The 27,965-nt window shown below is 39.2% G+C and overlaps 1 protein-coding gene across 1 annotated transcript; it reads right to left on the reverse strand.

Annotated features, from left to right (window-relative positions):
- Nucleotides 1-638: 638 nt before the first annotated feature.
- Nucleotides 639-27,947, reverse strand: GPD1L (glycerol-3-phosphate dehydrogenase 1 like). The gene is made up of 8 exons (XM_076331127.1): nt 27,863-27,947; nt 22,246-22,423; nt 20,728-20,868; nt 16,674-16,812; nt 15,372-15,484; nt 7,471-7,704; nt 6,950-7,056; nt 639-3,600 (listed from the first exon to the last, which is right to left on the reverse strand). Exons 1-8 carry the CDS (start codon nt 27,913-27,915, stop codon nt 3,504-3,506), a joined length of 1,062 nt encoding a protein of 353 aa, XP_076187242.1. The 5' UTR covers nt 27,916-27,947; the 3' UTR covers nt 639-3,503.
- Between the last annotated feature and the right edge of the window lie 18 nt (nt 27,948-27,965).

The raw sequence follows: 27,965 nt of genomic DNA on the forward strand, positions 1-27,965 counted from the left end.
GCAACAGAAACAAGCATTGCTGGATGCACATTACAGGACCCCAAGTGATGCTGAAAGATCTCACAGCCTATATTGTCCAGGAGCTCAGGTAGCGACTGTTGGCCTGTACTGGGAGGGTCTTAGACATCTAACAGGCACGGCAGGACCTTGGGCAGAGGTAATAAGGTGTTGGGTGTTTTACAGCAAGCTCGTTCTCTGTGAATCTACAACACGTGCATCTGGTGCTGAACTATAACCATCTCTGAATGCAAGGAACACAGCGTGAGACAGCTGCGGTCATACAGAAACCTAAGGAAATTCAGAAATAAATGGGAAGAAAAGTAACTTCAGAGCAAGCGGAATTGGTCACTTACCCACCAGTGCCCTCCAGTGGCTCACCCAGCAACTCAAGGAACTGAAGACAAGAACCTGTTTCAGAGGTCAAAGACACTGTTTTCATTGAAATTGTTTCACTAATGGACAAAAATGAAAATGCTGACATCTGGATGTCAAACAGCTCTTTTTAAAATTTAAGTTCTTGCATGGCAATCTCATATCTGCTATCATTACATACCATATCCATAAAAACCTACATTCCATCAAGTGAATAAAATATTAATCGCAAGTCATGTAAAATGAGACAACAGAAACCAAAGTGATTCCCAAGACAAAAATGTTTATTTGTACTAACTCTTCAAATGGGTATACTTTCACAATCTTTAAACAAAATCAGTACACATGTCTAGGGCAAGCAGAGTACGTATCATTAGAAGATAATGCCTCCCTTAGTAATTAATGTTCATAAATCCAAGAACAAGTTACAAATTTATGACCTTGTATGCAAAAACCTTACACAGGGGTTAATGTTTTCAGTAAGGCCATCTCAGTACTAGGTAAAACAGTGTTTGTAGAACAGGATTCTAATCATTCAGTTCCAGTATCATATCACACTCTTTTAATGAGCAGTAAATATTAGTGGGGGAAAAATATCTAGCACCAAGCTGAATGTCTTCAAGCACTAAAAACCAAATACAAATGGTGAAGTATCCATAGAAATTTAAATAAATTATTTTAGTTACTGAAACCTCACTTTTTGTCTGAAAAAACAAGAATATCATTACAGACTGGAGGAAAGAATTCCATAAAAACCTTTTCTCTGGATTTGCCTTAGAATAGGCTTCTGTACAAAACAAGAACAATTAAGATTTTGGGGTTTCAGTGGTAGAAGTAGTATTGGAATAATAAAGAAATCATCTTAAAATATATATTAATTTACCACATTTAGCTCATATAGCCCTTTATGTATCTTACAAAATGCTACTGTTCTACATACTGCATGTAAAAAGAAGTTTATATATACATGTACATACACACATATAAAGGCAAAGCCAATCAGCTTGGTATTTAAAAAAACAAGACAAAGCATAAGCAGACACACCGAAAGTTATGCAGTAATGAGGAGTGTACACTCCACGTGTGCGTTAGTGCTTCCAATCTTAAAAACATCCTGTTAATTGTCTAAGCAGAGTGCTTACTCCAAGTCAGCTCTACCAGTGATTTCCTTCCTCAGTTGCCACAAACGTCTAATATTACTTAACTTCTGGCCATTATCTGTTATGTTTAGCACTAAATCAGAAATAAGGCAAAATAACTTTTCACATCCCTGAATATCTGAGGACATTCACGAGATCTTCCAAAAATTAATGCAAAAACATTATAGGAGCACAAGAAACGGTACCCCTGAGCTGAAGCATCTTCCTGTCTATACAAAGCTGCCCCAATGCTCACCTATTTCAGAGTAACCCAGGCTGCTTAAGCAAGTATGACAATTATTTCCAGGCATCCCCTTTGTTTTAGCAAGTTTTAAATGACAACTTAAAGCGTCAGGATGGGTTTGTGCGGATGATTTCTGGTCTAAAACATCACCGAGAACAGTGAACAACAGTTCTGATACTGCTCAGAAGCTTGGAGTGGATATTCAGAGCGGAATTGTCTTTTAACCCTTGTCTTCCAGCTGCAAGAATGAGTCCACTCTTTATGTACCTAGCATATATTTTACCAAAAAAATTACAGTTTAGTATACAAGAAAAGCAAGACAGATTTCATTTATCTATCCTCTCTTGCATCAACCTTCGTACAAAAAAAAAAAAAAAAATCAAAGCCACCCCAACCAAGCTAAGCCCACTCCCAAACTCCATAAAATCACAAATTTTCCAATAATAAATAAAATTAACCTCCCTGATAAAGCAAAGGTGCCTGAAAAAAACCTAGTTGAGATACCTGGGGAATAAAAAGCTTTGAGAAGATTTCTGGGAGATTGGTCATAAACGTCTTGATCCAGCACCCATTAAAGTTTTGTCCAGTGAAAGAGTAACTTCAGAATTCATCACTCCTCTGGCGAGGCTGGTTCAGGGCTACAGGCCAGTTGACGTGTCAGTCACTGGCAGGCACTGAAATGAATGCAGTCAGCATACTGGCACATAACCCTTTTGACAACACAAGCATGATCTACAGGGAATTCCCCATTCTTTGGAGTGTTGTGTGGAGTGCCACACTTTGTAGCTGATGGTTAAGCTAGAAACACAGCATGACAATTTGGAGCAATGGATACCCAAGAGTATCCTTCCCCACCCACCAAACAATACCAGTGAAGAACGACCACAGGTACAACACTAAAATGGATCCTAGGCTCCAGGGTTCAGAATCCCCAGGTCAACATCTCCCACTTGTTTGGGGGAATGGTATTCTAGAAGAGCCTAACTCCTGGGAACAGCAAGGGAGAAACAGAGGAGTACAAAAATGCAAGGATTAAAAAATAGAAGGGGAGGTAATGATCCCCCTCTAGCATATTCCATTTAAAACAGTGTAATTAAAAACTTTAAATTCACTTAGAAATTGGTTTCAAAATAGTCTGACAGTTTTAAAGACTTTCAAAAATCAAAATATTCTTCACCAGAGTTCATTAAAATATCCCTGTAGCCCCCTGAATAACTGCTACCACTTGTTTTGCATTAATATTGCTTAAATTAATACAATCATAAACATGCAAAATGTTAAAATTTCAATGTGTATGCAGAATAAAACCAAGTTCTAATAGAAAGACTCCTAATATTTCAAGGTTACAGGCTTGATTCAGTCTCCATCAAAACCAGTGGGATTCTTCCCATGGTGTCCAGTGGATTTTGGACTAGGCCTTAATAAGAGACAACAAAACATTGTGTTTTACGGTGTAGGAACACACACGAAGTACACTTGTGTATATACGCTAGATATGTAGTGCAACTTTTGCATTGCGCATCTTAAAACAGTTTTATTTTAGCCAGTAAAATGACAATCACCAAGCCAACACTGCATGCTATGTCAAACTAGGCTGTAAAACAAAAACCAATACCCATTCAGAGACATTCATGTTGTTACTGTTGCCTAGTGAGCAGCTTTGAACGACGCTTAACGATACATCCACTTGAACCCAGATATAAATTTGAAAGGCAGAAAGCTGCATTAGTACGATGGCCTGATTGATTTTATATGTGCTCCGGATGACTTTGAAGGCAGGATATCATCTCTCTGACAGGCTTCCCTTCATAGCAGATTTGATACACAGCAGTGAACAGTGGAAACCTGAGGAAACAGGGTGGGGAAAGCAAATGCAGCCTAAGTTTATTCTGTAACATTTTCTTAAATGAAAGAAATAAAATGGGGTGAGGAGAGGGAGGAGAAAGAGAGAGACTGAAAAATCAATTTCTTTCAATTTGTCAAGCGCTAACACCAGACTGAAAAGCACTGGATAAATACAGAACCTGCGTGCATCTCTAAAATGAGTCACTCTCAGAAGCCTAGCTAGCTATAATGGAGTCTGCAACATTCATTATGTATGGCACAACCATTAAGTGATCTAAAAAATTAAAAACACTCGCATTTTTCCTTGACATTCTTACAGCACTCATCTATGGTTAAAAAGGATGACTGGCACATCAGTTACACATTATCTCTGAGCAATAATTTGATAATACAATTGCAGAATATGACACAAAGAGACTCAAGAAGAAACTGAAGGTCAAGTTTTTAATAAGAGTCCAAAATTAAATGTGGATTTTGAAACACTAAATTCTATCTCCTCTTTTTTTCTTTTTTAAATTGGCCACATTTCCAACAACCGCTAAATTATTCAGGCTTCTCTGATAATCTGAAAGCTTGTTACAGCCAAGATGCTTTACAGAAATTTATATTTGCTTTCTGTCCATCCTAGACAGTGACAGTCAGACAAGTCCCATTTTCATACAAAGCCTGGTGAATTTTAGGGATTAATTATCTGTTCACCAGAATAAATATGCCATTTCAGTGTGGCTTTTTATATTGATAAATTTTGACCAAACACACTACGTTATTTTGACTGAAATAAAAAATAAGGAGCATTGGAGATGGTGAAATAGTTAATTTCTGAGCGATTCAGAGTACATCTGGACTAGGACTTTCTCCTCAGGAAAGCGGCCCCCATCAGTCACTCTAAAGTTTATCTGTAATGCAGAAATGCAGCATTGAGCAGAACCCCCCACCAGTCCTGAGCACCGTATATGCTTGCCCATGCACTCTGCTAGCACGTGTTATACTGAGGTAACTCTGGTATCACTACATAGCTCTGAACTAGACTCCTCAAAGTGAACCAGAGGTCACAAGAGAAGCCATGAGCCATTCAGGACTACCATTACAGCATGGTGACTACTGCATTCTCAGGGGCAGATACAAGATCTGTACTTGGCTGAATGCAATACTTTGCATTACTGGGGGAAAAAAGTGGGGGAGTGGACATGCTTGTGAATTTAGTCCATTGTTTCTATGGCTTTTATTACAAGTGCTTAAAACTGAAATGCTACATTTTGAATTATCTGAAAGATTTTAATGTCCTGCTATGAATGCACGTCCATTTCTTTTGGTTTATTTTTGTGGGACAGAAACAGCAGCAATAGCAAAAACCACCTCATGTCAATCCAGCTGGATTGATTTTTGTTTTTATTTCATCGGTGGAACCAAAATTAGCATATAGCCACATAGCTGCTCTTTCAAATCCAATGCTACACTGTTTAGGTTGCAAAACCCTTACTAGGAAATATGCAGAAAAAAAGTGTAATAAATGCAAATGTGTAACATGCCTCACTTATCACTCATTTTGTATAATATATTGGGCCAGGGGGACTGAATTTGCTTTTACCGTAAAAACTTAAATGTAGGCACTAAAATAAAATTTGTTATGCCTATGTAAGATTTTACTAGAGGCAGCCACAAGACATGTGAACCTTCTGAAGCAAAATCAAGTTTCACACAGCTTTAGATACAGTACCAGCAGTTACTTCTCAGAGAAGTACCACCACTACTACAAACCACATCTTGATACCTAAGTCTTGCTGTTTATCTCAGAGAGCATTACTCTGCTGCGCACAGGTCTGCCACACTTCACACGAGGAAAGCAGAATCAAGGCTGACTGCAGGCTCATGGCCAGCAAACTCCAAATGCATCTTATGTCTGAGCACATTAAGAGGGCTAGTTCTACAACTGTTGAAATGAAAAGACTAATTGCACTGTAAATATAAATAGGCATCAACCCTGCTACCAAAGCTCTTCTACTGAACTTTGACTTTTGCATATTTCTGCGTAGCCTTGGGACTCTTTCTGTAGGATGAGAGTATGAAAATTTACTCTTACTAGACTCTTACCTCTTCACTTTGAAACCATGGCTGTTTTACTGTGTTTTATGTTTTAAAGCAGTAGCAAGAGAGTTTTCGAAAAACACTTTGAAAGTTGCTTTCAAAAGTCTTGTTGAATGAGACCTTTTATGAAGAACTGACACATACATGTTGGTATACCAAACAGAAATTAGCAACTCTCTGTTTTCATATCTTTCATTAAAAACACAATCCAAAGTCTTCTATAATGCACTCTATTTGTTGTAAGATAGAACAGGGGAAAAAAAAAACAACCAAAAAAAAAAAACCCCAAACACAGCATCCAGTCTCATTTAGGGAATCATAAACAGCAAAGACTGAAGCCAACATTTTAATTAGTTTTTTTTCTGCAGTTAGCTTAATTACTGTACACTGTAGAAACAGACTTAGGTGCCTTACTCCCAAAGATAATGTTAAAAAATAAGCAACTTAATGCAGCTGATCCATTAAAACTAGCCTTTAAAAACTGCTTTGGAAGAAAAAGTAACAAGGCTTGGTCTTCTGACTGGCAGTCATTTATTTTCTGATTTTGCCTCCTCTACAAACAGGAACAGATAGAGATAATGCATCCCTTAATCTCATAAGGGGACAACTGTGTATGTGGCTTTAGGAATCATACATGTTCTGACTTGAATACAAATGAACAAGCCAGGACAGCCTGCTTAATTTCATACCACAAAAGAAAAACTGACCTACACAAGCAGATGGCAGGTTTTATCCTACAGCAAACTGGAAGTCACGTTAGGAAAGAGAACTGCGGTTTCTAAGCTAGAATACACGTGGATAGAAGCAGACACTCTATTCAGCTGATCAGCTATACAGATCCTTAATAACAAAGATCCTCTCCTTGGAGATAAGCAATGAATTTACTACTACGAAATGAGCTGTAGAGCCTCTTCACAAGTCTCTTTAGGAAGCTCAGCTTCTATTTTCATGTATTTTATTCTTTTCACATGTTAAAACACACTCTGCTATGCTTTTCTATGATAGCAGGAGGCAATAATACATTCTGTAAACAGAAGGGCATTCACAAATTTAATGTCACACTATTAGCTCTATCTAAAGAAATATTATTTTGAGGTTTTATTCACTTCTCTCTGTGATTTTTAACTGGGGATTAAGCCAAAAAGAAAATCACTGTAATAAGAGTAGCTATTACCTTCATGACGATATCAAGACTAAAAATGCAAAAAGAGTTATGGAGATAAAAAAGGGGTACGTGGAACTTGCTTTATCTGTTCTTACTTACTTTTCCAGCATTCCTTTCTGCTTGAGGATGCGATACACTTCTGCAGAAGTCTGTGGTCCTTGCAGTTTCTGACCATTCAACATTTCTTGCTCCAGTTCTTCAATAGACTAAACAACAGGGGGGAGGGAAGGAAGAAAAGGAGAGCTATGATAAAATTTTCATAAGCCTGACAACATCATCAGGATGGAAAAAGCAAGATGTTACTAAGGGTTCTTCCTTTCTCAAAAGTGTACTTCAGTAAGCATATATAACATTCTCCTATATTCTTGTTTGCAAATATTCTCCTTCTTAAATCTGCATCTCCCAACACGTTATCCCTCCAGCTTTTTTTTTTTTTAATCACCCTTCCTTTTAACACCTTTACACTCATTCTAACCTTGTAACAGACTCAAAAATGAGAGGAAAGAGAAGGGTACTCACTCAGTACAGCTAGCATGTCTCAGATAATTGTACTAATACTCCAACAAACCAGGAGTGCTAGTACTTGCAACAATGGATTTCACCCATTGTGAATAAGGTACCTTTCCAGTTTTAACGAATGCTTCTGCTACACGTCGATTCCGGCCACCGTAACATGTTGTGATGAGATCAGCAACTCCACAGCTCTCCAGGAAAGTGGCAGTAGACACCTGTCCTTTGCAAAAAATTCTGGCAAAGGCAATCATCTCCATTAGGCCAAGGCGAATAACGGCAGCTTTGGTATTGTCACCGCAGCAAAGGCCATCACAAAACCCAGCTCCTACTGCCACTATATTCTAATTAGAAGAGAAAAACAAATGGGAAATGAGTCAATTATTGCTTACAGAATCCTAGAAGACACCAAAAGACAGAATGCAGATGTCCCTAAGAACTGCAAATACTTTATTAATGGAAGACTAGGTTGTTGTTTTGGGTTTTTTTGGTTTTGGGGTTTATGGGATAACCATTAAAAAAAAAAAAAAAAAAGAGATTACAAGTCTTACCTTACTAAGTATTTCCAAGTTAAAGCTCTGGAACAAGTTGCCCCGGAGGCTGTGGAGCTATTATTATTGACTATCTTCAAGAACAAGCAGGTTACACCACACCCAAACAAGGTTTTATCTAGATTGAGCTGTTCCTGCCCTGAGGTAGGGGTAAAGCTAGACTGACATCCCACATCCCACAGCCCTTTTATCCACATATTTTCTTTACGATTAAAGTAATACTGAATCTAAGAAACATTTATTGACTTCCATGTTGATATGCTAAGGGACCAAATTCAGCCAAGCTAATCATATTCAGCCCTTTTAAGTATGCAGAGCTTGCAGAGCTCCTATATCAGTAATAGTTAATCAAGGGTTTCCAGAAGGTTCATCACACAGGAAGACCTTTCCTAAGCAAAAAATGTTGGGTTTGTTTTTTTTTTCCTTGGACCTGGTGACAGCCTTCTACAAAGAATGTACTGTTTCTTTGTGAACAATCAGCTATACAGTCCCTTCTTTGGTTTACAAACATAGAGATATTAGTTGAGACATGTTTGAGTGAAGTGACTATGAAAGCTATTTTCTGGCCTGGGAGTCAGAGACTAGCCATGGTTAGTTTGCCCCTACCAAAAAAAACCCCAAACCCCTACCAAAACCCAAAACACTCCAAAAGAAATGGAATTCTGACGTACTGATAAAGCAAACAAGGAAGCAATAGATGTAGTAATACCTTTCTGCATGCAACAACAGCAACCTCAACAGAGACCACAGGAGAACCAACATTATGGCACCTAATGTAGCACCTGATGCAGGGAAAAAAAACCCAAACCACCAAACCAACTTTACCTGTTGCTGAAGAAACAGCAACAGTCAGAAGTTGCTAATGAAAGCAACAAGCAGATTAACAGCTGGTTTTGTTTTGTTTTTTGAACTGTAAGAACCAAAAACCGCAGGCAGCTGCAGTGCTGCGTGGCCCGTCATGTCTAGGCGACTTTCAATCAAATGAGGTCAGAAGATGAGTCATTGCTTTTTGAGCAGCTAGCTGAGGTCTAAAGGTGACTTTAAAAATTGCAGACATATCTCAGCATCAGACCTGAAGCAGCAAAAGATGATCAGACTTTTAAAGCTGGTGCTTTAGATCATCCTGGTTTAAATCTTGGCTGTGATGATTCAGTCAAGGTATGTTTTCATCGGACGCCTCTCCCAGACTGACTTCCAATATTTGTTCATTTGGTGGCAAAGCAAGAGGAAGTCAAACATGTATTTAAGAAGTTTTCAGACAGGATAATCCATTTAAATGGAATTTGCACATAAATTAAGTCTGCAAGTGTTTAGCACTCAGCTAAAAACAAAAACATTTTTGAACAACCTCTGGGCTTTTTCCATGTTCTTCTTGAACACTCCAATACTAAAGCTTCGCCTTCCCTCCAACTTTGCCTGCTCTGACTTTCCTTTCCACTTTGAAGCAGCCTACCTGATCATAACTTACCATATTATTTGGCCTACGGTATTTTGTTGTCTATTTTGCAATGTTTGTCTTTGGAGCAACAGAAATAGTTTTAAGCAAGTAATACCAAAACTAGTTACTTCTGAGGAAATGGGGTAGGGAAGAAGAGAAGTTGTGAGTCTAACTCTGAAACACTAAGCTCCTTGTTTGTACAATGTCCCCATTTTATGTTCTTACACATAGTTTGCAAATAATGAGGAAACAAGACAACTGGTTATGTTCTAGAACACACCCCCACACCTAGGAGACTGTTATACCCTGGTCTACATAACCCTCAGGCCACAACTATGAATTTACAAGCTCTGCTATCTGGTTTCATTTAAATCCTTTAAGAATCTATGACAACTCTCTCGTGTCTAATACTTCTATAGAGAACTGAATTATACCACATTGAAAGTTACACCTTACTGAAACACAAGCCACTCCTTTTAAAGACAAAACAACAACAACAAAAAAAAATCTCACAAAACTTGAGACTGAGTCATCTTTCTGTCCAAGACAAGACCAAAACAGGCAGCTTGGTACTTGAAATCTCTGGGTGCAGGCACTAAAGTCAAGTTTGTTTCAGGAAGATGCGTAAGCAAAACACAAAGTAACACACAAGAGCCTAACGTCACTAGCACTATAGCGATCTTCTGAGCAGCAGACTGGGGTGGGGGGAGAATCGCATACCTACCCAGCCAAACCAGCTTTCTGTATCTGATACGGTCGATCCTGAACACTGCCACTGCCAAAGCCTACACCTGAAGTTACAAGAGTTCCTGCAAATGCAGTGGGTATACATTTGTGCAAGAGGAGAGAGCCCACGTTTCCATGAGCTCAAAGACTGACTGCATTTGCATACACAACATGGGGGTCTGAGAGCAAAGTAAGCAAGGACGAGTTTAGCCTAGAGACAAACCTGTTGTTCCAAAGGTTCAAAAATACTGTCACAACAACCCCAAAATGACTGCAACACAGCGTTCCTCTTGGCCTGAGAGACTGAGAGCTCTCAAAACCACTTCAGGCTTGAGGAAAAACATTTTCCCCATCTTGGCATTAACAGCTTTTTACATTAAAGCATGCATCCTGTAAGCAAGATGCATAGGGTGTTTTTATATTGCATATGGTTTTAAGCTACTAAAACACTTTGCACTAACAGGCGAGTCTTTAGCTGGTCTGGTATCCAGAAGCTGGCATTAGTCCTAGTCCTAGTTATTCTAGAACATGAGCAAGGACTGGACTGTTATTTTATCACCGGGATAGTGAAGCTATACTCCAGAAAAGAAATGTTGATGCCATGCAGTGCTCACAGGATGTGTCAGAGCAAATGAGAGAAAGTGTCTTTTAGTTGCACATGACCTGCTGCAAACATGCCAGAGGTCACAAATGCAAGGTCAATAGATGACCAAGGAACCAAGGTTAACAAGACTGCAGACTTTGCTGACAGATTGTTCTCTTACACAGTCAGTGCTCGGAAACATCCAACTTACAGTCCTACTCTGTTTACAGTAAGTTTGTGGAGTGGTCATGAAGACAGCTTCAGAAGCCATTTCTGAGGCAACCATTACCTCTCCATAATTAAATGGATCATTAGAGAACTAAGCAGAAATGTTAATTCACCTGGGACATCCAGCCTTCCTTGAGGTAGTGTCACAGCTCAGCACAGCCTGCTTTCCTCCTTACTTACACGTGAACTTGGAGAAGCTCCTTGCTTCACATCATGGCTGAGAGAGGTCAAATGAAGACTCAACAAATCAAAGACTGTATCAGCAGGATTGTCAGAGAGGTTAAGCATAAACTGCTTGCTTGCTCCTAGCAAACTTGAATGTAAATAATGGATTTCATTTCCACTTAATCTCAGGAAAGAGTAATTACCACAATCAACTTCTACAGTACCTAGACCGACTATCCAACAGTGACTGCCATAAACACACTTTGCAGGACCACCTTTGTACGTAATAATGCTGGGTTACATAACCTGGTAAACAATAAATCATCGTTATACTTCTTCTTTGCTTAAGGCTAAGCTGGAGCCATAAAATTTAGAGATGGGCATGAAGCAACCTGAAAGGCAACGACAGCTGCTGCTCCTTCTCCTTCCTACAGTAACTGTCACCTCTGTCTCAGTCCTTGGCTGCTGCCACTTGAGGGAGTTTAACTCTCCAGATCCCTGAACAAATATATCAGCCAGCTGGAGCATGGCCATTTCGCCATATCCAGAGATTAGATTCTCACTTCTCCTTCCCTCACACCACACACACCACACCCCCCCCCCCCCCGTCACCACTGCACTGGGTAAGTGATTCCAGTACAGTTTACACCCAAGAATGCAGCTACCAACGTTTATATCGCCTCTCAAGTATGCTACTAGGTTCATACACCAGCTCAGCCTTGCCTCATGTCTGTGCTGTTGGATTGTAAGACCACACACTGGCACAGGCAGTAAGGACTCTAAGGACACCTCAGAGGTGATGACCTTGGGTCTATGCCACTGTGCAGCATCACATCCATCAGCATCCAGGAGCACATCCATATGTATGCGTAGCTGCACATACTACTCTTACAGTGGTGTCATAACCTTTAAGCACCTCCTAGGAAGGCCCCTTCATTGTCTGGCACATGGCAGCTGGAACTTGTAGGTGGCCTTGGGTCAGGCTGCCTGTAAAGCCAACTGGACACCTTGAAACTGAACTATCCAAATCTGAAGTTTGTTAATTTCTGAAATCAACCCTTAGAAAAGGTCAACAAATAAATGTGAAATGTGCTTCAGTCCTCAAAAGAAAAATATCCTGATAGAGAAGAACATGCCAAGCACTTTTGTTCCTACAGCCAATTAAGTTATTGTAGACAGCTGTTCTTCCTCAGTATCATCAGATTTTGTAGTGACTGCCATTGCCTATTTAGCCAGTCTCCAAGCTGATGCAAGACTGCAGTTTCACTGCACTGATTTCTATACTTCAGTCCATCTCCATCAGCCCACTGTCACAAAAAATAAATACAGTAAGTGAAGTGAATGTTCAATACATATAGGCATATATATGTATATAAATAGCAATCAAGCACATGTTCTTTCATGATCACCCAGCTGCAATACCTATTATTACAGTCCGAATTCAAATATGCTTCAAAAAAACAAATTTCAAACCCAAAATTATCATTATTGTAAGGGAAAGCTGTGCTCAGAGCACTCTCTGTTACCCTTCTGTATTTTTTCCCAACCTTTAGGCAACCATCCACATTGAAAATCTTCCCTGCTTAGAAAGGCTTGCAGAAATGAAGAGCAAGGTAAGTTTAGACTTTTAACAAGATCTAGTCTATTATGCCAGAAATACCAGAAAAGTGTCCTTTTCCCAAGCTGGTATTTATAGAAAAATGCAGAAGCTGGGAGAATATACTATTTCTCATAGTGTAGTATTTCTCATCCTTTACATACCAATACAGGAGTTGCTTTTACTATTTCCACATCCAAAAAGACAGTCTGGACTGGCACGTGTGCCTGCTTACTTCTGTCCTCTAAGCCGTAGTTTGCAGTGACACTGCTGACATTTTGAATTGGCACTGCTATAGAAAGAGAGTAGAACCCCTCTTTTTACACCCATCTCTTCACACAACACGACACTGCCATCTTCTGAAACAGGAATTTCCTCCGTCCAGCAAATTAAATAATGCTAACTTTTACTATTTCTTCATGAAGTAACTTTCCAAGTTTAATAAAGTAACTGTCAGCTGACAGAACCTACACTTTAGATTTTTCCCTAAAAACAATCACATGAAAAGATTCTTATTTTTCACATTTTTTTATTACAAAGATTATCAAATTAATCATAAAAAAGCAAAATGCTTGTTGTTACACTTAGCAAACAATTCTCCTAATAAGAATGTACAATTTCTAAGAAAAAACCTCAAGTTTACCTTTCACTATTCACATCTGAGCTTTGCATTTTGCTTTGCAATAAAAACATACCCATCTCTTTAATTTTAGCTGCTTCAATTTCTTTCAGGGGCATATATGTTCCCAATGCATTAACAAAATTTTGCAACGTTCGATTTAAAAACAGCTCAGGAAATTATTTACGTGCTGTCAGCACAAGATTTAGGATTAAACAAGAAAGGGTTTTAAATGAAAAATTACTTTTAAAAATACAATTTTAATAAAATTTTCTTTGGGATTAAGGAAGAGTTGTTTGTTTAAAAAACATCACCTATATTAGCATGACTGATCTATGCCACTTTATACCAGTTCATGCCTTTTAATCAGGCAAGAAATCCATAGTATTTTTAAACAAGTTAATCTATCCTTAATTCGCTTTTTGTTTGGAGCTCATACCATGCATTTCTTTGGAAGTCTCAACTCAGTTAACAAAATGTACTGCAATCAAAACCAAATGACCAGAGCGTACAGAATATATACAGCTTTTTAGAAATGCAACTAGAGAGTTCAGTCTGGAGGATGCATGATGAATAATGAAGCAGGGGGGGAGGAACAAAACAAGGCTACAAAGAAAATACACAAGTTTCACCTCAGTATCTTTCCAGGTCAAGAACAACAATTTATTTAAATTCTTCTGCACTTCCAAAGAGATGTTGGTATCTTGCCTCACTTGGACCTTTACAGCGGAGTTTCAGTGTCTGCTGACTAGCTGCTCAGTTTGATGGGCACGCTCATCTCTAGCACCCTTTCATGAGATTTGTCTGCAGTAAAAATTATCTGGGACAGAACTCCTCTATCAAGCAAGGACTTAAGCTAGCCAGAAAACATCAGGCTGAGCAGATTTCAAAGAAAAATAAATCTGTAAAACTCTTTGACTAATTTCATAGGTCTATACACAGGGATTTCTCTCCTGCTAACCTTCCACATCACCACAGCATTTTAAAGCAATGGCTGTGGAGCCAAATTATGAGCTCCACAAACTTGAGAAATTGCTATAAATACAGTAACTCCAAAGCATGTTACACCAAAGTGTATCCCGTTAGCCCAGTGCACAGACCCATGACCTCTTCCTTCTCAGGACTTCCAGTGTGACAGCTCTCTAGACAAAATTATCAAGAAAACCAGTATGCCAAAAATTATGTTGTTATAGCTATCAATTTACTTCCCACTGAGCAGGAATCAGAACTCCTTAGCTTAAAGACATCATTCATTGGCTTGGTAGCTTTGCAGGTCAATGGTGTAGTTTACACATAATTTCAAAAGAGACAACAAAGCAATACAAAATAATTATCCAAAACATAAAAAATAAAAAAGCCAAATTATCTACTAAACCACTACACCCATCAGAAATGCTTCCATGATAGATATCACACAACGTGAACTACAGTACTATTGGCCAGGGCGCCAAGCGACTAATGCCTTCCTTTCACAAATGGCCTGTAAATTAACCTGAAAAAAACCAGCAATAAGAATGTTTAAGCTAGCCTTTGCTTCCTGTCAGCATCAATTTTGTTACCAAAAAAATTCCAGATGAGTAACTGTCCGAAATAACTTTTTTCCTATTTGGGTCATTTCTGTATGTGGTTATCCACACAAACCTTACGCAGTGTATGTCCACAAAATATAAAACATAAGAGTGCTCACATTGTGTAAGTCAATGAAGAGGGGAATAGTTTTGTCAACAGACACAAAGGATTAATGCCAATTTCTTTCTCCCTTTCTTTTTGTGAACACGCTGTTGCAAAAAGAAAAAGGGAACTAAAATGGGTTTAGAAATATGTTGACCAGTTAGATGAAATCAACACTTGTTTCATGACTGCATGTAAGCTAAGTGAAAGATGTAGAAAGAGAACTTGGGAGATGGTGAGACAAGGGTCTAAAAGCCAACTATCAGAACATGCTGCTCCCTAATTTCCCATCTCGTTCTTCCGGAAATGTTATGTAGCAGTTTTATATATTATATAAAGCACAATAAACCTAATTCTTTAAATGAAAATACCCTCTTTTTTCTACAAGGATCACCGTTCCATCTATGTACCAACTGCAGCCTGTTAATCTTACCTTCAGAGCACCACAAAGCTCAACTGTATCTGCATCGTCTACTACAGTTATTCGGAAGTTTGGAGTCTGCAGGAGTTCTTTGAAGAGAAGGCCATTTTCCAAGATTTTGCTGCCTGTTGAGAGAGAGAGAAAGAAGGCTAAAAAATGAATAATTTATTTGGGTGTTTAGCCTTTCCTGTGCAAGCCAAAATACTTAAAAGCAGAGATAAGGTGGTTCTGTCTTCGTCCTAAACAGACTCCTGTTTTAAGTGACTAAGGACATGTCTACATCACACTTAAAAGCTCTGCACTGAGTTACTCTGGGCTTCTTCATAATTCATTGTCTACTCAGCAACAGATTCTAAATAACAATTCCACTAAGTCTCCACACTCTTTTTCTTTGTATCATTCTCTTTAAAAAGAACAGTTAATAATAAAACAAAAGTGAATTAAAAAAATATCAGGTGCAATTCTACCAATTATTTTTAAAGCCTGCATTCCAGAAAAATACCTACTGATAAAGGTATGTCAAGGATGTTTTATTAATTGAGCATGCTGCCACTGACAAATGTTTCTAAGCACTAAGAGGTAATTCAACCATTCAAAAATAAGTTCAATGCAAAAGCTGTTAATGAGAGGTTACAAAGCTAAAAATGCACTAAACTGTAAAAATTAACACTGAAAAAAATAACATGAACTCTGTGCTATTATATATGACTACCTGTGTATGACACACACACGCCTATCTAGACACTGTGAAATCCAAGACTAGGCACATCTCTGTGCTGTAAAGGTGTGCAGACATCAACACAGAACAAAAACCATGTCTAGCTTTTGGGGGAACTAATTATTTTGAGAGATTAAAATAAGATATTGATACCTTAAAAAAAAAACCAAAACACAACCCAAACATGCATAAAGGTACCATCTGTGACCATAACATCTGAGCTGGAATACAGAATATATAATCATTTATCCATATAAAGCCATGTAGACACAAAAAAAAATCTTAAGCACATAATAAAATAAAGCAGTTTGTTATGTGGAGGGTGACAAAAAGCATGCTTAGTATTTCACCTGCTAAGGTCACAACCCTCGTGAGACTAGGTAAAATTGCACTCCTCCCTCTCCCTCTATTCCTGGTATGGTCCTAGTACTTTTGGAAGTATAAACATTCTAGGAAATTCAACATTAAAATAAGAAGAACCCAACAGTTTCTGGTAACAGCCAGCCAATGTTGAAAACAATAAAATTTGAGCTATTTGGTGTGCAACTGTGAGGACAGGAGAATGTTTTAAACATTCTTATTACTTGGAACAGTACCTATTGTGGTTTCACAGAATTTCTCTGCTGCCACCTCATTGGCAATGTTAGCTCCCATCAGCACACTGATGTCTATTCCCATCTTCTCTCGAATAATGTCAGAGATCAGTTTGAGTCCCTCCGGGCCTTCATCTATTCCCTGCAGCCAACACCAAATGGAATTACTAAAAAGTCATTCATTAGACACAGTAGAGAAGAAAGCACATCACAATTAGTCTTGTCCACAGGTGAGAACTGCAACAAGGCCTATTCAGATAGAGACTGAAGATGACAGACTTGCTACCAGTGAAACTTCCGCCACTGTTGTGACCTCTCCAAGCTGTCTTCTTTTCATAGGAGGTAGCACCTTAAGAATTAGGACTAAACTCTAGATGATGGTAACAGTTTTTATTCCATGCTCGAAGACCTGATTCTAAGAAGTGCTGAATATTCAGCTTTGTTAGTTCAGAATCTCAGCTGCTTATTATCAGTGTATCCTTACTAAAACCAGTGAAGCATCACCAATCCATCAGTTGTGAATCAGGCCTGCACTTGGATTTGAAATTGCACCAAAACTCACAAAATTGCATCCTAATAACTTGTTTTGTGAAGAGGTATCTGAACTGAAATATCAGAGACAGATTCCCTTGTGTATAATACCAACAACAGTTTACTAGTACAAACCCAGTTTAATCATTTTGAATACTACTACAAATGGAACAGCTGTTCACAGATATGTAGAAAGCTGAACAACTGAGAATAATTTAACTTTTAAGGATATTTTTAATCTGTATTTATGACACTCTTTACAAAGCGTGAAAGTAGGGGCAGAAATAGGACCTTAGAAAAGATGACCCCAGAGATTAATGCTGCAATGGAGGAGAGAATCTGGTACTCTGAATTGCCTGAACCAAGAACTCCAAATGAGACCACTTTCTTCTCACAAAACCCTTTTCTCCTAGCCTGCTAAATGCAGACTCCTTTTGAGTTTTTAGAACAGGGACATGGCAAACAAGGTACTAAAACGGTCTTTCTTTCCCACAGTATACCACCTTTTATACCGTACTATTTTTAATGTTGGGGATTTGGTACTTTTGGGGATTGGTAATTTTGAATTATGACTTAATGATCCTCTGCCACTTTCAGATACACATATATATACACACACACTTATATGTTGCTGGTAGTGACATTTCAGGCAGGCAGTAACTTGCATTTCCACAGATCAGAGGTGCTATTCCTTAAATAACATGGTACAATCAAAAGACATGCAGATATGACTGCATAAACCCAGCCAATTAAACTACAGACAACAGTGCTTGCATTTCTGCATTATTTTTCAATTTGTATCACTTGATGCACAACTCTGCTTTCTCATCTTTAATGAGCCATATAGAAAGAATCTGAAAGCAAGCACACATATACATGTTGTATTTTTCCCTCACAGTGTCAAAAATGTCCCCACAAAATAACTGTAAGGCCCCTCCTCCTAAGGAGGCAATTAATAAACAGAAAAGCATGCACACATTGGGAACAACTCCAAAAACGTGAATATGTACACAACAACTATTCACCCAAGTGAAAGGAGATCAGAGCGGCTTAGGTGCCAAATTCAACCCCGCTATGAAACAGATGCAACTTCTGACAAAGTCAAGGAGAGCTGCACCTGTTTCTTGTAGAGTTAAATCCAATACTGAATGACTAGATGACAGGAGAAAAAACAAACACCCCTCCCTCCCCCAAAAACGAAGGCTCAAACACGGGAATTTCCACTGGGCAGCAATGATCCCCAGGCAATGCAAGTCCGATTCTGTGGTTTTATCGCTTGCGTCCTGACATGCTTGCCAGAGCAATCCCTGGGGCCTGTATATAGGTAGATGAAAATGAGATTGATGTTGAGGCTGCCTGAAGAGCATTTTGAGTAACCTCCACCTATCCTGCTTCCTGTGCTCACTGCTGTACCGCATCGTTAAGTTGTATACGGTTCCTCCCCTGACACCCACACAATGATTTGTTAGGTTTTCATAGACATCAGTGATCAGAACTTATGTAAAGCAACACAACTGCAAATGTTTCAATGGGAACACAGATTAACCAGCAGACAAATATCTTTATTTCACAAAGACTCAGTTTTATTATCAGACGTTAGGCTCTGCTTGAAGATTAGACTGTCAAAAAAAGAAAAAGAAAAAAAAGACTAAAAGATGACACACTGCTAACTTGCCAGGCAATTTAGAAAGCACAGAAACAAGACATCCCACTAATGATATTTTTCAGAGCAGGACTGCACTTTCACCGCCAAAGTCAACACAAGCCACTTTAATAGCATTAGTATTGAGCATAATGAGACCACTAAAAATATGACTTTGATGAAAACAGCATGCATAAAGAAGCTGCAAAAGTAGAGGAAAGAATGCATTCCTGCCTCTACTTAGTTTCATTGTTGTGTTAAAACTCTGCCCTTTCTTTTTAAATGATACTTTTAATAACACACAGTTATGCCTTTTCATAAAAGTTAACATGTACTTTGCATTCTCCCGCAAATAAATTAAAAGGGGCCTCACACCATTTCTTTCGAAAGACTTCCTACTGATGCAGTGTTGCAATGTGACAGTGGGAAGCTGCCTATTAATCAACTCTGCTTTGCATGGCAGGTGTCACTATTTTACTTACACTACACTATGCATGGGCTTTTTGTTTTGTTGTGGGTTTTTTTGTTTGTTTGGGGTTTGGAGGTGTTTTGGTTTTGTTTTTTTTTAAGAAGATGAGTACTCCCCCCCCCTTTTTCTTTTTTTTTTTTTAAACATAGCTATTAATCAACACTCCATTAAAGCACTGGTAATCAATACCCAGAGCAATAATCCCAAGAGACTATAGGCCCAGACTCTGACTTCAGATATGTTGACATAAATCCTCATTTACTCCACCGATTTCATTAGAGTTATTCCTATCACTAAGGACATGAGAACATAAATCACATTTAGCAAATTAAAGAAGAAAAGTCTATCTTGAGCTTACAGAAGAAAGAAGCATAAACAGACAACTTCAAAGCAATAAACTTAAGGGCATCTACGACAGCTGTGTGATTGTGATGCTACGCATTCAGCTCTTTTAACACTGCCTTATTTTATCCTTCTACAATATGAAAAGTTTTTCTACAAAATGCAGCAAGTGCACCTGGGAAGCATTACTTTTTCATACATCTCGGCAATATACCAGGTCAGCACTGACAAAACAATACAGATTTGATGGGCTTAGTTAGCCAAACTAAAGAGACAAGCTTGCAGTAAATAGTGATAGGGAGGTTTTGTTCTTTTTAAGCACAGATCCATAGACGTATCATTTTCCAGAAGTGACAGTAAACATGGCAAAATGTGCTGAGAAAATGGCCTACTGTCAACTAAGTACAAAGCAACAACAAACCAGAATCTTCCAAACCTCGTGGGAATAGCTTATTCTTTGCAGCTAAACACAAGGGGGGGGGGGGGGGGAAGCCCATCCACATTTAAAAATTCTCCTGCCACCAAAACTACAAACACTCCAGTGAGACACTTCCTACACCTCTCCCCCTCCTATTTCCTATGCTCGAACTGTCTTTTTGGGCCATGCTGAACAGACTCTCTTGTTGCAACATAATATTTGACATGAACAAGAGCACTATCCTCTCAGTCACATGCAATTCTCTCAGCAGTTCTTAAAATGATCAACTCAGCATGTGGGATCTGTGTTAACAATCAAAGCATTATGCTTGTGCTCTCTTCATCTAATGATGCGTTTGGAAACAACAAATAAAAGACTGGAAAGCTTGGTGGTGCAAAACCTATTCACTCCCTCTTTCTTTTTAAAAGTCTTGTGAACAGCCTCATTTTCCTCTTCCTGCAAGTGCTAGCCTAAAGTAAAACACCATGTAACAATCCACTAATGACTGAGACAAATTCCAATCTTACATCTAGAAGGTTTAATGGAACAATCAAGTGAATAATGCAAAGAGACTTTTCATATCAAAATATCAAGCCACTTTTTTAGAAGATCCCATGACACATTCTCAGTTATTAATGCATAGTATTTATTATACCTTTATGAGAGTTATACCGAGCGCTTTCTTGGGTATTCGTCCTGTGATTTCGTCGCAGACTTTATGAATGAACTGATGAGGAATGACAAAAACCAGCAAGTCTGCATCCTGTACGGCTTCATTAAGGTTTGGGACAGCAACCTGTGTAGTTATGGAAGAGAAAGGCCACATAACTTCTTAAAATTAACACTACACACAAGTGTTATCTGGTAAGTAAAAGCACATTTTGGTCTTATACTGAATGCTACAAACTACTGTGCTTCATCATTGAAAATAAGAAGTAACAAACTTCCCAGAAAAGCAAAAGAATTTAAGCTTTCAAACAAGCTATTTTATGTCTTGAAAGGGGCATCTTCACAGCCACCAGCATGGTTGGTGCAATGAAAATTCAAAATGTTCCGTAACATTCAAACGAGTACTTTGAGTTAGAAAATATAAAATAAGAAGCTGCCTTCTCTTTGACAAAATAATCTCAATTTTTGATAAATGATTGCATGCAGAAAAGTAGTGTCTTTACTTAGTTCCTTACACACTCAAATTTCTTCTCCAGGCCTCTTACATCTACTAATTTATATTCTCTTTCTCTGTACTCAGAGATTGTGTTCACCCTTTAAGAAGGTGATCTACTTTGAAGTCACTTGCCAGACTCCACTTTTCCTAACACTTGATGACCATCTTGAAATAACACTGGGGTTTAAAATGTAGCAATAAGCTCGACCTACTGATAAAGAGAACAAACTTGAACGAGCAGGAAGTGGACAGCAGAAACACCACACTTGCTGAAGGCTAGGGAAATGGGATTTCAGCATCACTGTTAAAGAGAAAACTGCAATGCACAGCAATTCATGTTTTTTCTGCCCAAAATCTCTACTGAATTGTCAGCTGCTCCAGTCTCTTCCTATAATGTTTTTGGGGCAAGAGTCACCACCTGCCCACCCACCACCATGTTACACTAACACAGAACAGATGTGGAATCCCACTCTTCTGCCCTGGCAATGCTACATCTAACATGCTGATCTGACTGCACATAGTTGAAATGCAACTGAGAACCAGATAAACTGCAAATGGCTTGCAGTTCACTTGAGAAATACTCTAGCTCTCATGCTGTAATACTTTCTAAGAGCTTCAGACTACTTGAAATCCCTTCAATTCTCACTGACCAGCCAGCTCCCTTCCAAAGTTGAGGCCAAATTTTTTTTTAAATAGGTATGGTCAGAGCTGTTAATCTTGCCCTCGTTTTCACATTTACTTCCCTATACAGAAGCGAAAGTAACATAAAGACAACAGTGAGACCGAAAAAAAAGAAAAAAAAAAAAGAGAGCACAGTGAATTGGATTTACCTACCTCCATAATTGCATAATTTTACTTGTTCAAATCTCTGATCTCATCAGTAAAATAGCATACAGTTTGAAATATTACAAACCCTAAAGTTGTTAACAAAACAAGTTTCTACCTCCATTCACAGCATGAGCAATATTCCCTCTGCTCCATAACTAGAATTTAGCTTCCAAGCCTTACCACGTTATCTGGCAGCTTGTATCCGGGGAGATATTTTACATTTTCATGTTCACTATTTATGATATCTGTCAGTTTTCTCCCATTAACGTTCTCCTCGAAGACCCACATCTTCACTGTGGAAGCAAACTTTTGCAATTTTTTTACATTACTGCCTATTATTTTGGCAACCGCAGAACCCCTGCAGGAAAGAAAACAAAAATATTCTAAAAAAATTATGATTTTGCTCTAGAAGAAAGAGACTGTCTTTAAAATAAAGAGAAATTCACAGGTTATTGGACCAGGTACTATGTAGCATTTTTGATCTAGTAAAACAAGTGGAAAAATACACCAGTCATTCACACTGCTGCTTTCTCTCAAACAAATATATCTAGAGTAGGTTGGATTGAAGCATTTACTGAAAATGTCCCTACTTATTTTGTCTGCTTATTGGCTATCCAGTGAGAGTATGGGCTGTATTTCCACAAATCAAATGGATTATATCTTCAAAGCAGTAGTAAAAGTGACATACTCAATTTTTAAAAATGGATCATTTCCACCTTTAAGAAACAGAAAGCTTTCTTTGCTAAGCTGACTGACCCATCAATTGCTGTACAATACTGATATACATTTAAAGCCAAGAAGCATTTATGTCTTGCATGAGCTGTAAGCTTTATGGTTATGCTGCCAACTTCACAGAAATTAACTATTGCAATGGCATCCTCTGAATTTGCAGGCAGACAATTCCACTACTGTTAGCCTCATTTTCTCCCCAAGAACAGCACACAGTGAAACCTGTAGGATGGTGATCAATTTTACTACCCAAATCTCTAAGAAGCAATTAAATTAATCAGAATTAGTGAAGCTACATACAAGAAGAGGAACAAATGCAACCTTCCCTTCCATTCCTAGCCTGAATGCTACATGGAAGAAAAAGGTGCCATTTCATAAAGCCTGTTAACCTAACTTTCTTTCCTGGGACAAGAAAGCAGCTTCATAATTACTGATAACCTACTAAGCAGACAAAAAAAAAAAATTTAGAAAGATGCAAAAAAAATACACAGTCACCTATCTCAGGCTTACGTGTGTGTGGAAACTGCACACTTTATTAGGAGGTCAGAACGCTAACTTTGCAAATCTAGTTATACTCACACACTCCCCTAAATTTATTATGGACATTGCTTGTAATAAACTGATAGCTGGCGACTAAACCAAATAGATTCATTCTGCTCCGAGAGCTTTTAAAATGGCACAACTCATTGTGCTATATTAAAGATGTGTACTATCACAGGCCTAAGGTCACTTTCTAAGTAGTGGCAAAAAAAATTATAGTATCTTAACTATACCTTCTTCAGTTAAACCATAAAACTGTATGTCTTAAAAGACTGGAATTTATTTCTCTAATAGCTCTTCACACACTACAAATTCCCCTGGGTTCAGGAGGTGATACAGAAGCCACAACTGTCAGCCACCTCTCATCAAGCTCGTATTCTAGATCTGCATGCATGCAGAGTGGTTTCCGCTGCAATGGTAGACAACTCACCAGCTCAACCCCCAAATTTCAGATCCACACAAACAGTATGAGTCACATTCGACACAACACAGGTATGTGTTCCTCAAAATGCTTTGAGTTCCTTCAACAAAAGCACATTTACTACTGTGCTAGTAGATTTATATACAAAGTCTGGATCCTGGTAAATCACTGTCTTCAGTTTTGAACTTCACTACACATTCTGTGTGCTTAGTGTTGATAGAGAAAGACAGAAATAACTGATTCAGCAACTGTCCGACTGGGATTTTCAAACAGTTTGCCAGCATAAAGTTTGGCAGCATGTACTACTTGAGCAAGACATTAATTCTATTACTATTTAACACTTAAATGCCTTAGCTGTCTTTTTAATACAACATTCAAAGGCTGAAAAAAAAGTGAAGATTTGCCTAATCTTAGTTCCTGAATTCAAGAAGATTCTCCTGACTGGCTTCTCTCCTTCCTCATTTCCTGTTATGTTGCAACAACTATTGCAGGACTGAATTAAGCAAGGTCAAACAACTGACACCGAGTCTAAGATTGCTCTATGCAAGGTGAAATACCAGCTCCCCACACCTGTTAATCCAACAAGCAAGCCCTTCTCTTATGTGCCCTACCACTCCTCAGTGTGTACTCTGAAATAATTTACTTGGAATGTCTGGCTTGTCTCATACACTCCTGACACATCGCAAGGCAAAGGAACGGGAATTCTTGCCAATTTATTCTTAGCAATAACAGTTCTAGTGTGAGCTAGGTTGCAAGACTTGGTGCCTGCAGCAGCTCACACAAGAAAAAACATAGTGAAAGATTCCCTCATAAACCTTAACCCTGACATCCTCTGAGGGATGGTTAATGCTATTCAAGTAATACAAGGTAGTTGCATGCCAAACAGCAGTTCTTTTCCTTGCAATGAGTATCAAACGTACGCCCAAATACAATCACATACAGTTCTTCAGAAGTGTTAAATAAGTGTATCTGACACTCACCGAGCAAGATCACACACACTGCAACAGTGAAGGGCAGGAGACAAAGTATCACAGTTGGTCTGCTTTCCCCTCATCACTTTAAAAGTAAAGCACAAAACCCAGAAACTCCTAAACTTGCCATGATACCAGCATCAGTGGAGGTCACAATATGCAAGTGCAAATAATGTCATTAACTCTAGCTCTACCACTTGTCCCTATAAAATCACCTCAGTTAAGCCACAAGTTTTACCTCCCATTTTTCTACAGCAAGTTCCTAGCTGTATGAACCCCTCCGCCCCGATAACTTCCCACCTCTTCCCAAACTCTACAGTTTCTGTTCAAGTTGGGCAATCAGACTAATTAACAACTGGTTCTAGCAAAACAGACAGGGATAAATTCTGGCTGTGCACACCTTGTTAACCTGCCCTGGAAGTGTTATCAGAAGAGCAGGCTATAGTACGTGTCCGAGGCAGCATCTGTAGTGTTTTAACTGAACCTGGGTACTGCCCTTGAATCCTGAGGCTCCAAGGCATATTCCCCAGGTGTACTCTCTTCACGTTCAAGAAAGCCGATTTTATCCCCTATGTTAAAGATCCTAATACAATCACTTATCCACCAGCTGAGCAACCCTAAATGGGCAAGGCCAGCAAAAAGCACAGCTCCTGCTCTTCGGTGTCTTGCGAGCCATCTGTCCCACCCCATGATCTTCCAATCAGGTGTCGAGTGACCCTTGCCAAGTCAACTTCATTGTTAAGGTGACGTTCCGGCTAGCAAACCGACCAAACAAGTCTGACTGGAAGTAGTTTATCATCAAAGGTGACTGGTTCAACCCTTCTAAATGGTCACTGTTGTGCCAAGTTCCTTCAGTGTTTTTTTCTTGTCCTGGACATAGGTTTAAGGGCTGTGAGAAGGCAAGGACGTCTGTACAGTTACTGGCACTTGTGGGACAGAATCATCTCACACAGAACCCCAAAACCCCACAGTCTCCAAACTGCTAATGCCAAACCTCACTCAGTTCAACCACTTACATGCTTACAATTTAGGCAACACCAGTCATGCACTCCTGTAATTCAGGCTTCAAAAATATATAACCCCAAAATATCAATTATAAGATGTATATAAATGCTTCAATTTCTTTCTGTTTACCTGCTTTTGAGCATTAAATGCTTCCACTTTAGGACCACAGGCCCCAGTTCAAAAAGCACTTACATGCACACAGGTACACAATTCAAATTAAGTCCTATTTAGTTCAATGGTTGCATATGTTATTGAATCACAGTGCCCTTTGCAGTCAGGGTTTGGTGTTTGTCACCCCTTGGACTTTGAGGAAGAAATCACCTCTCTCTCCAAGAATTATTGTTTTCAGAAACATTTTGGGGGGGGGGGCAGAGATGGGAGAGCTGTTGCACAAGCCATTTGCAATTTAAGATTTTTGATTACTTTGGTTTCTGCTTTCCTGCCACAAAAAAACCTGCCACACTGCTATCACATATGAAATAAGCTATCAGTCATTTGAATACATTTATCCCCCAAAAGAAAGAAAAAAGCTGATGCCCAGTAATAGCGTTCTCTCTTTCTCTCAGCATCGCAGATATGGGCATTTTGCCACCCAAATATCCATCCCATTAGGCAGGAGCTTTTCTTGTTATTAAACTGATCCAATGAGGTGAAAACAAAATATATATGCACGTGGTTATTGCTAGTAGGTAATATCTACCTTTGCTTCTGCAAGTGTGTTTCACAGTGAATCAAATATAAATGCAGTCAAACTTCTGTAAAACTTTTTTGCTAGATTTCAAGTATAGAAAAACAGCAACAATACTCCTAAAAGATAGATAGGTCTAACTGCATAATTTCTTTCTGACATATATTGCAATGCACAGTATCTCCCTGTTCATCTTACAAGCTAGTGCAAGGAGAGGAAGAAATGCTGCACTGAAATGTCAGCCATTCCCTCAACAAGCCATCACAAAGAAAAACACAACTTGGCAGTTGCTGATATTTTTAACTATGCAAAACAACACCAAAAGCCAATTGCACGGAGTGGGCAGCAGGTGAGCAACAAGTCTAAGATCACCTTGACAAAAGACTGGTAAGTTTTGTTTAATAAAATGTAGTACCTTGCTCTATACCAAACTCCCCTGATTTTAGATTTAATGTCTTAAAAAACAATGTTATCAGGAAATAATGTATGCTTAGCATTAGTAATTGAAGTGACAAACTGTGAAGATAACTACACTGTATTATATAAAGGTAACTTATTCATTGTAAATAAGGACCCGGGGTAAAAACAGTGATCAGGAATGGCAGAGAAATTGAAGAAGCAAGACAAAGGATTATTAACATGATACTCCTCTTGGAGAATGATTAGTAAATCTATTACTTTCGGTGGACACAACAGTAAGTTTATTTAAGTCTAATTATAAACTAGTGATAGATGCAGCAATAAAACCTTGTCTCAAGCCTTCAGTGTGCCTCAGCATAATCAATTTGAAAAAGCAAAGGTATTTCAAATAACCTAGGCGTCTCGTAACTCTTCTTTAAACTACCTTGGAAAACAGCTAACATAGGAAACCCCGAACAACACTTCTGGAGAGAAGCGGACTTGTTACAGAAGCCCTACAGGCAGCGCTTAGTTAGCAATGACCTGCTGAAAAATAATTAAAAAAACGTTCAGCATCTTTAATGTCTACGCCACCTGACATCGGACAAACCACACAACAAATACCAGGTTAAAAATATCCTAAAATAACTTCTTCACAGAACAGACGGGTGCCTACAAGCACGCCAAAACAGGGTGCTCGATTCTGCCGCTTCTCCCTCCGTTTACTTCAGGGCAGTACCTCTGCCTCCGAGGGAGACCGAGGGCTGGAGAAGCCCACCCGTACGGCATAAGTGCGCCCAAAAGCCCGCCACAGACCAAGCCCTGCTGGTAGCTGCCGACGACACCGTGTTTCACCACCAGCACCGGGGCCGTCGCCTCCGGGGCGCGGCTGACCTCACCACCGCCGCCACCCCTGAGGAAAGCGCGGCCACGGCGCGAAACCCTCCGGCTGCGGGCCAGGGGCACGACGGCGCTGCGCGGGAAGCGACAGCAGGGCCCGGGCAGGCACAGCCGCAGGGAAGGTCAGGCCGGGGCCGCACTCACCAGTTCCCCGAGCCCACGATGCAGACCTTGAGGGGCGCCGCTGAGAGCGCCATAGCAGCGCCACCCGCGCCCCGCCAATGGCCGCGGCGATGGGCTCCGTGAG

Source organism: Aptenodytes patagonicus, chromosome 2 (genome assembly GCF_965638725.1).
Source record: "Aptenodytes patagonicus chromosome 2, bAptPat1.pri.cur, whole genome shotgun sequence".
Classification (NCBI taxonomy): Eukaryota; Metazoa; Chordata; class Aves; order Sphenisciformes; family Spheniscidae; genus Aptenodytes; species Aptenodytes patagonicus.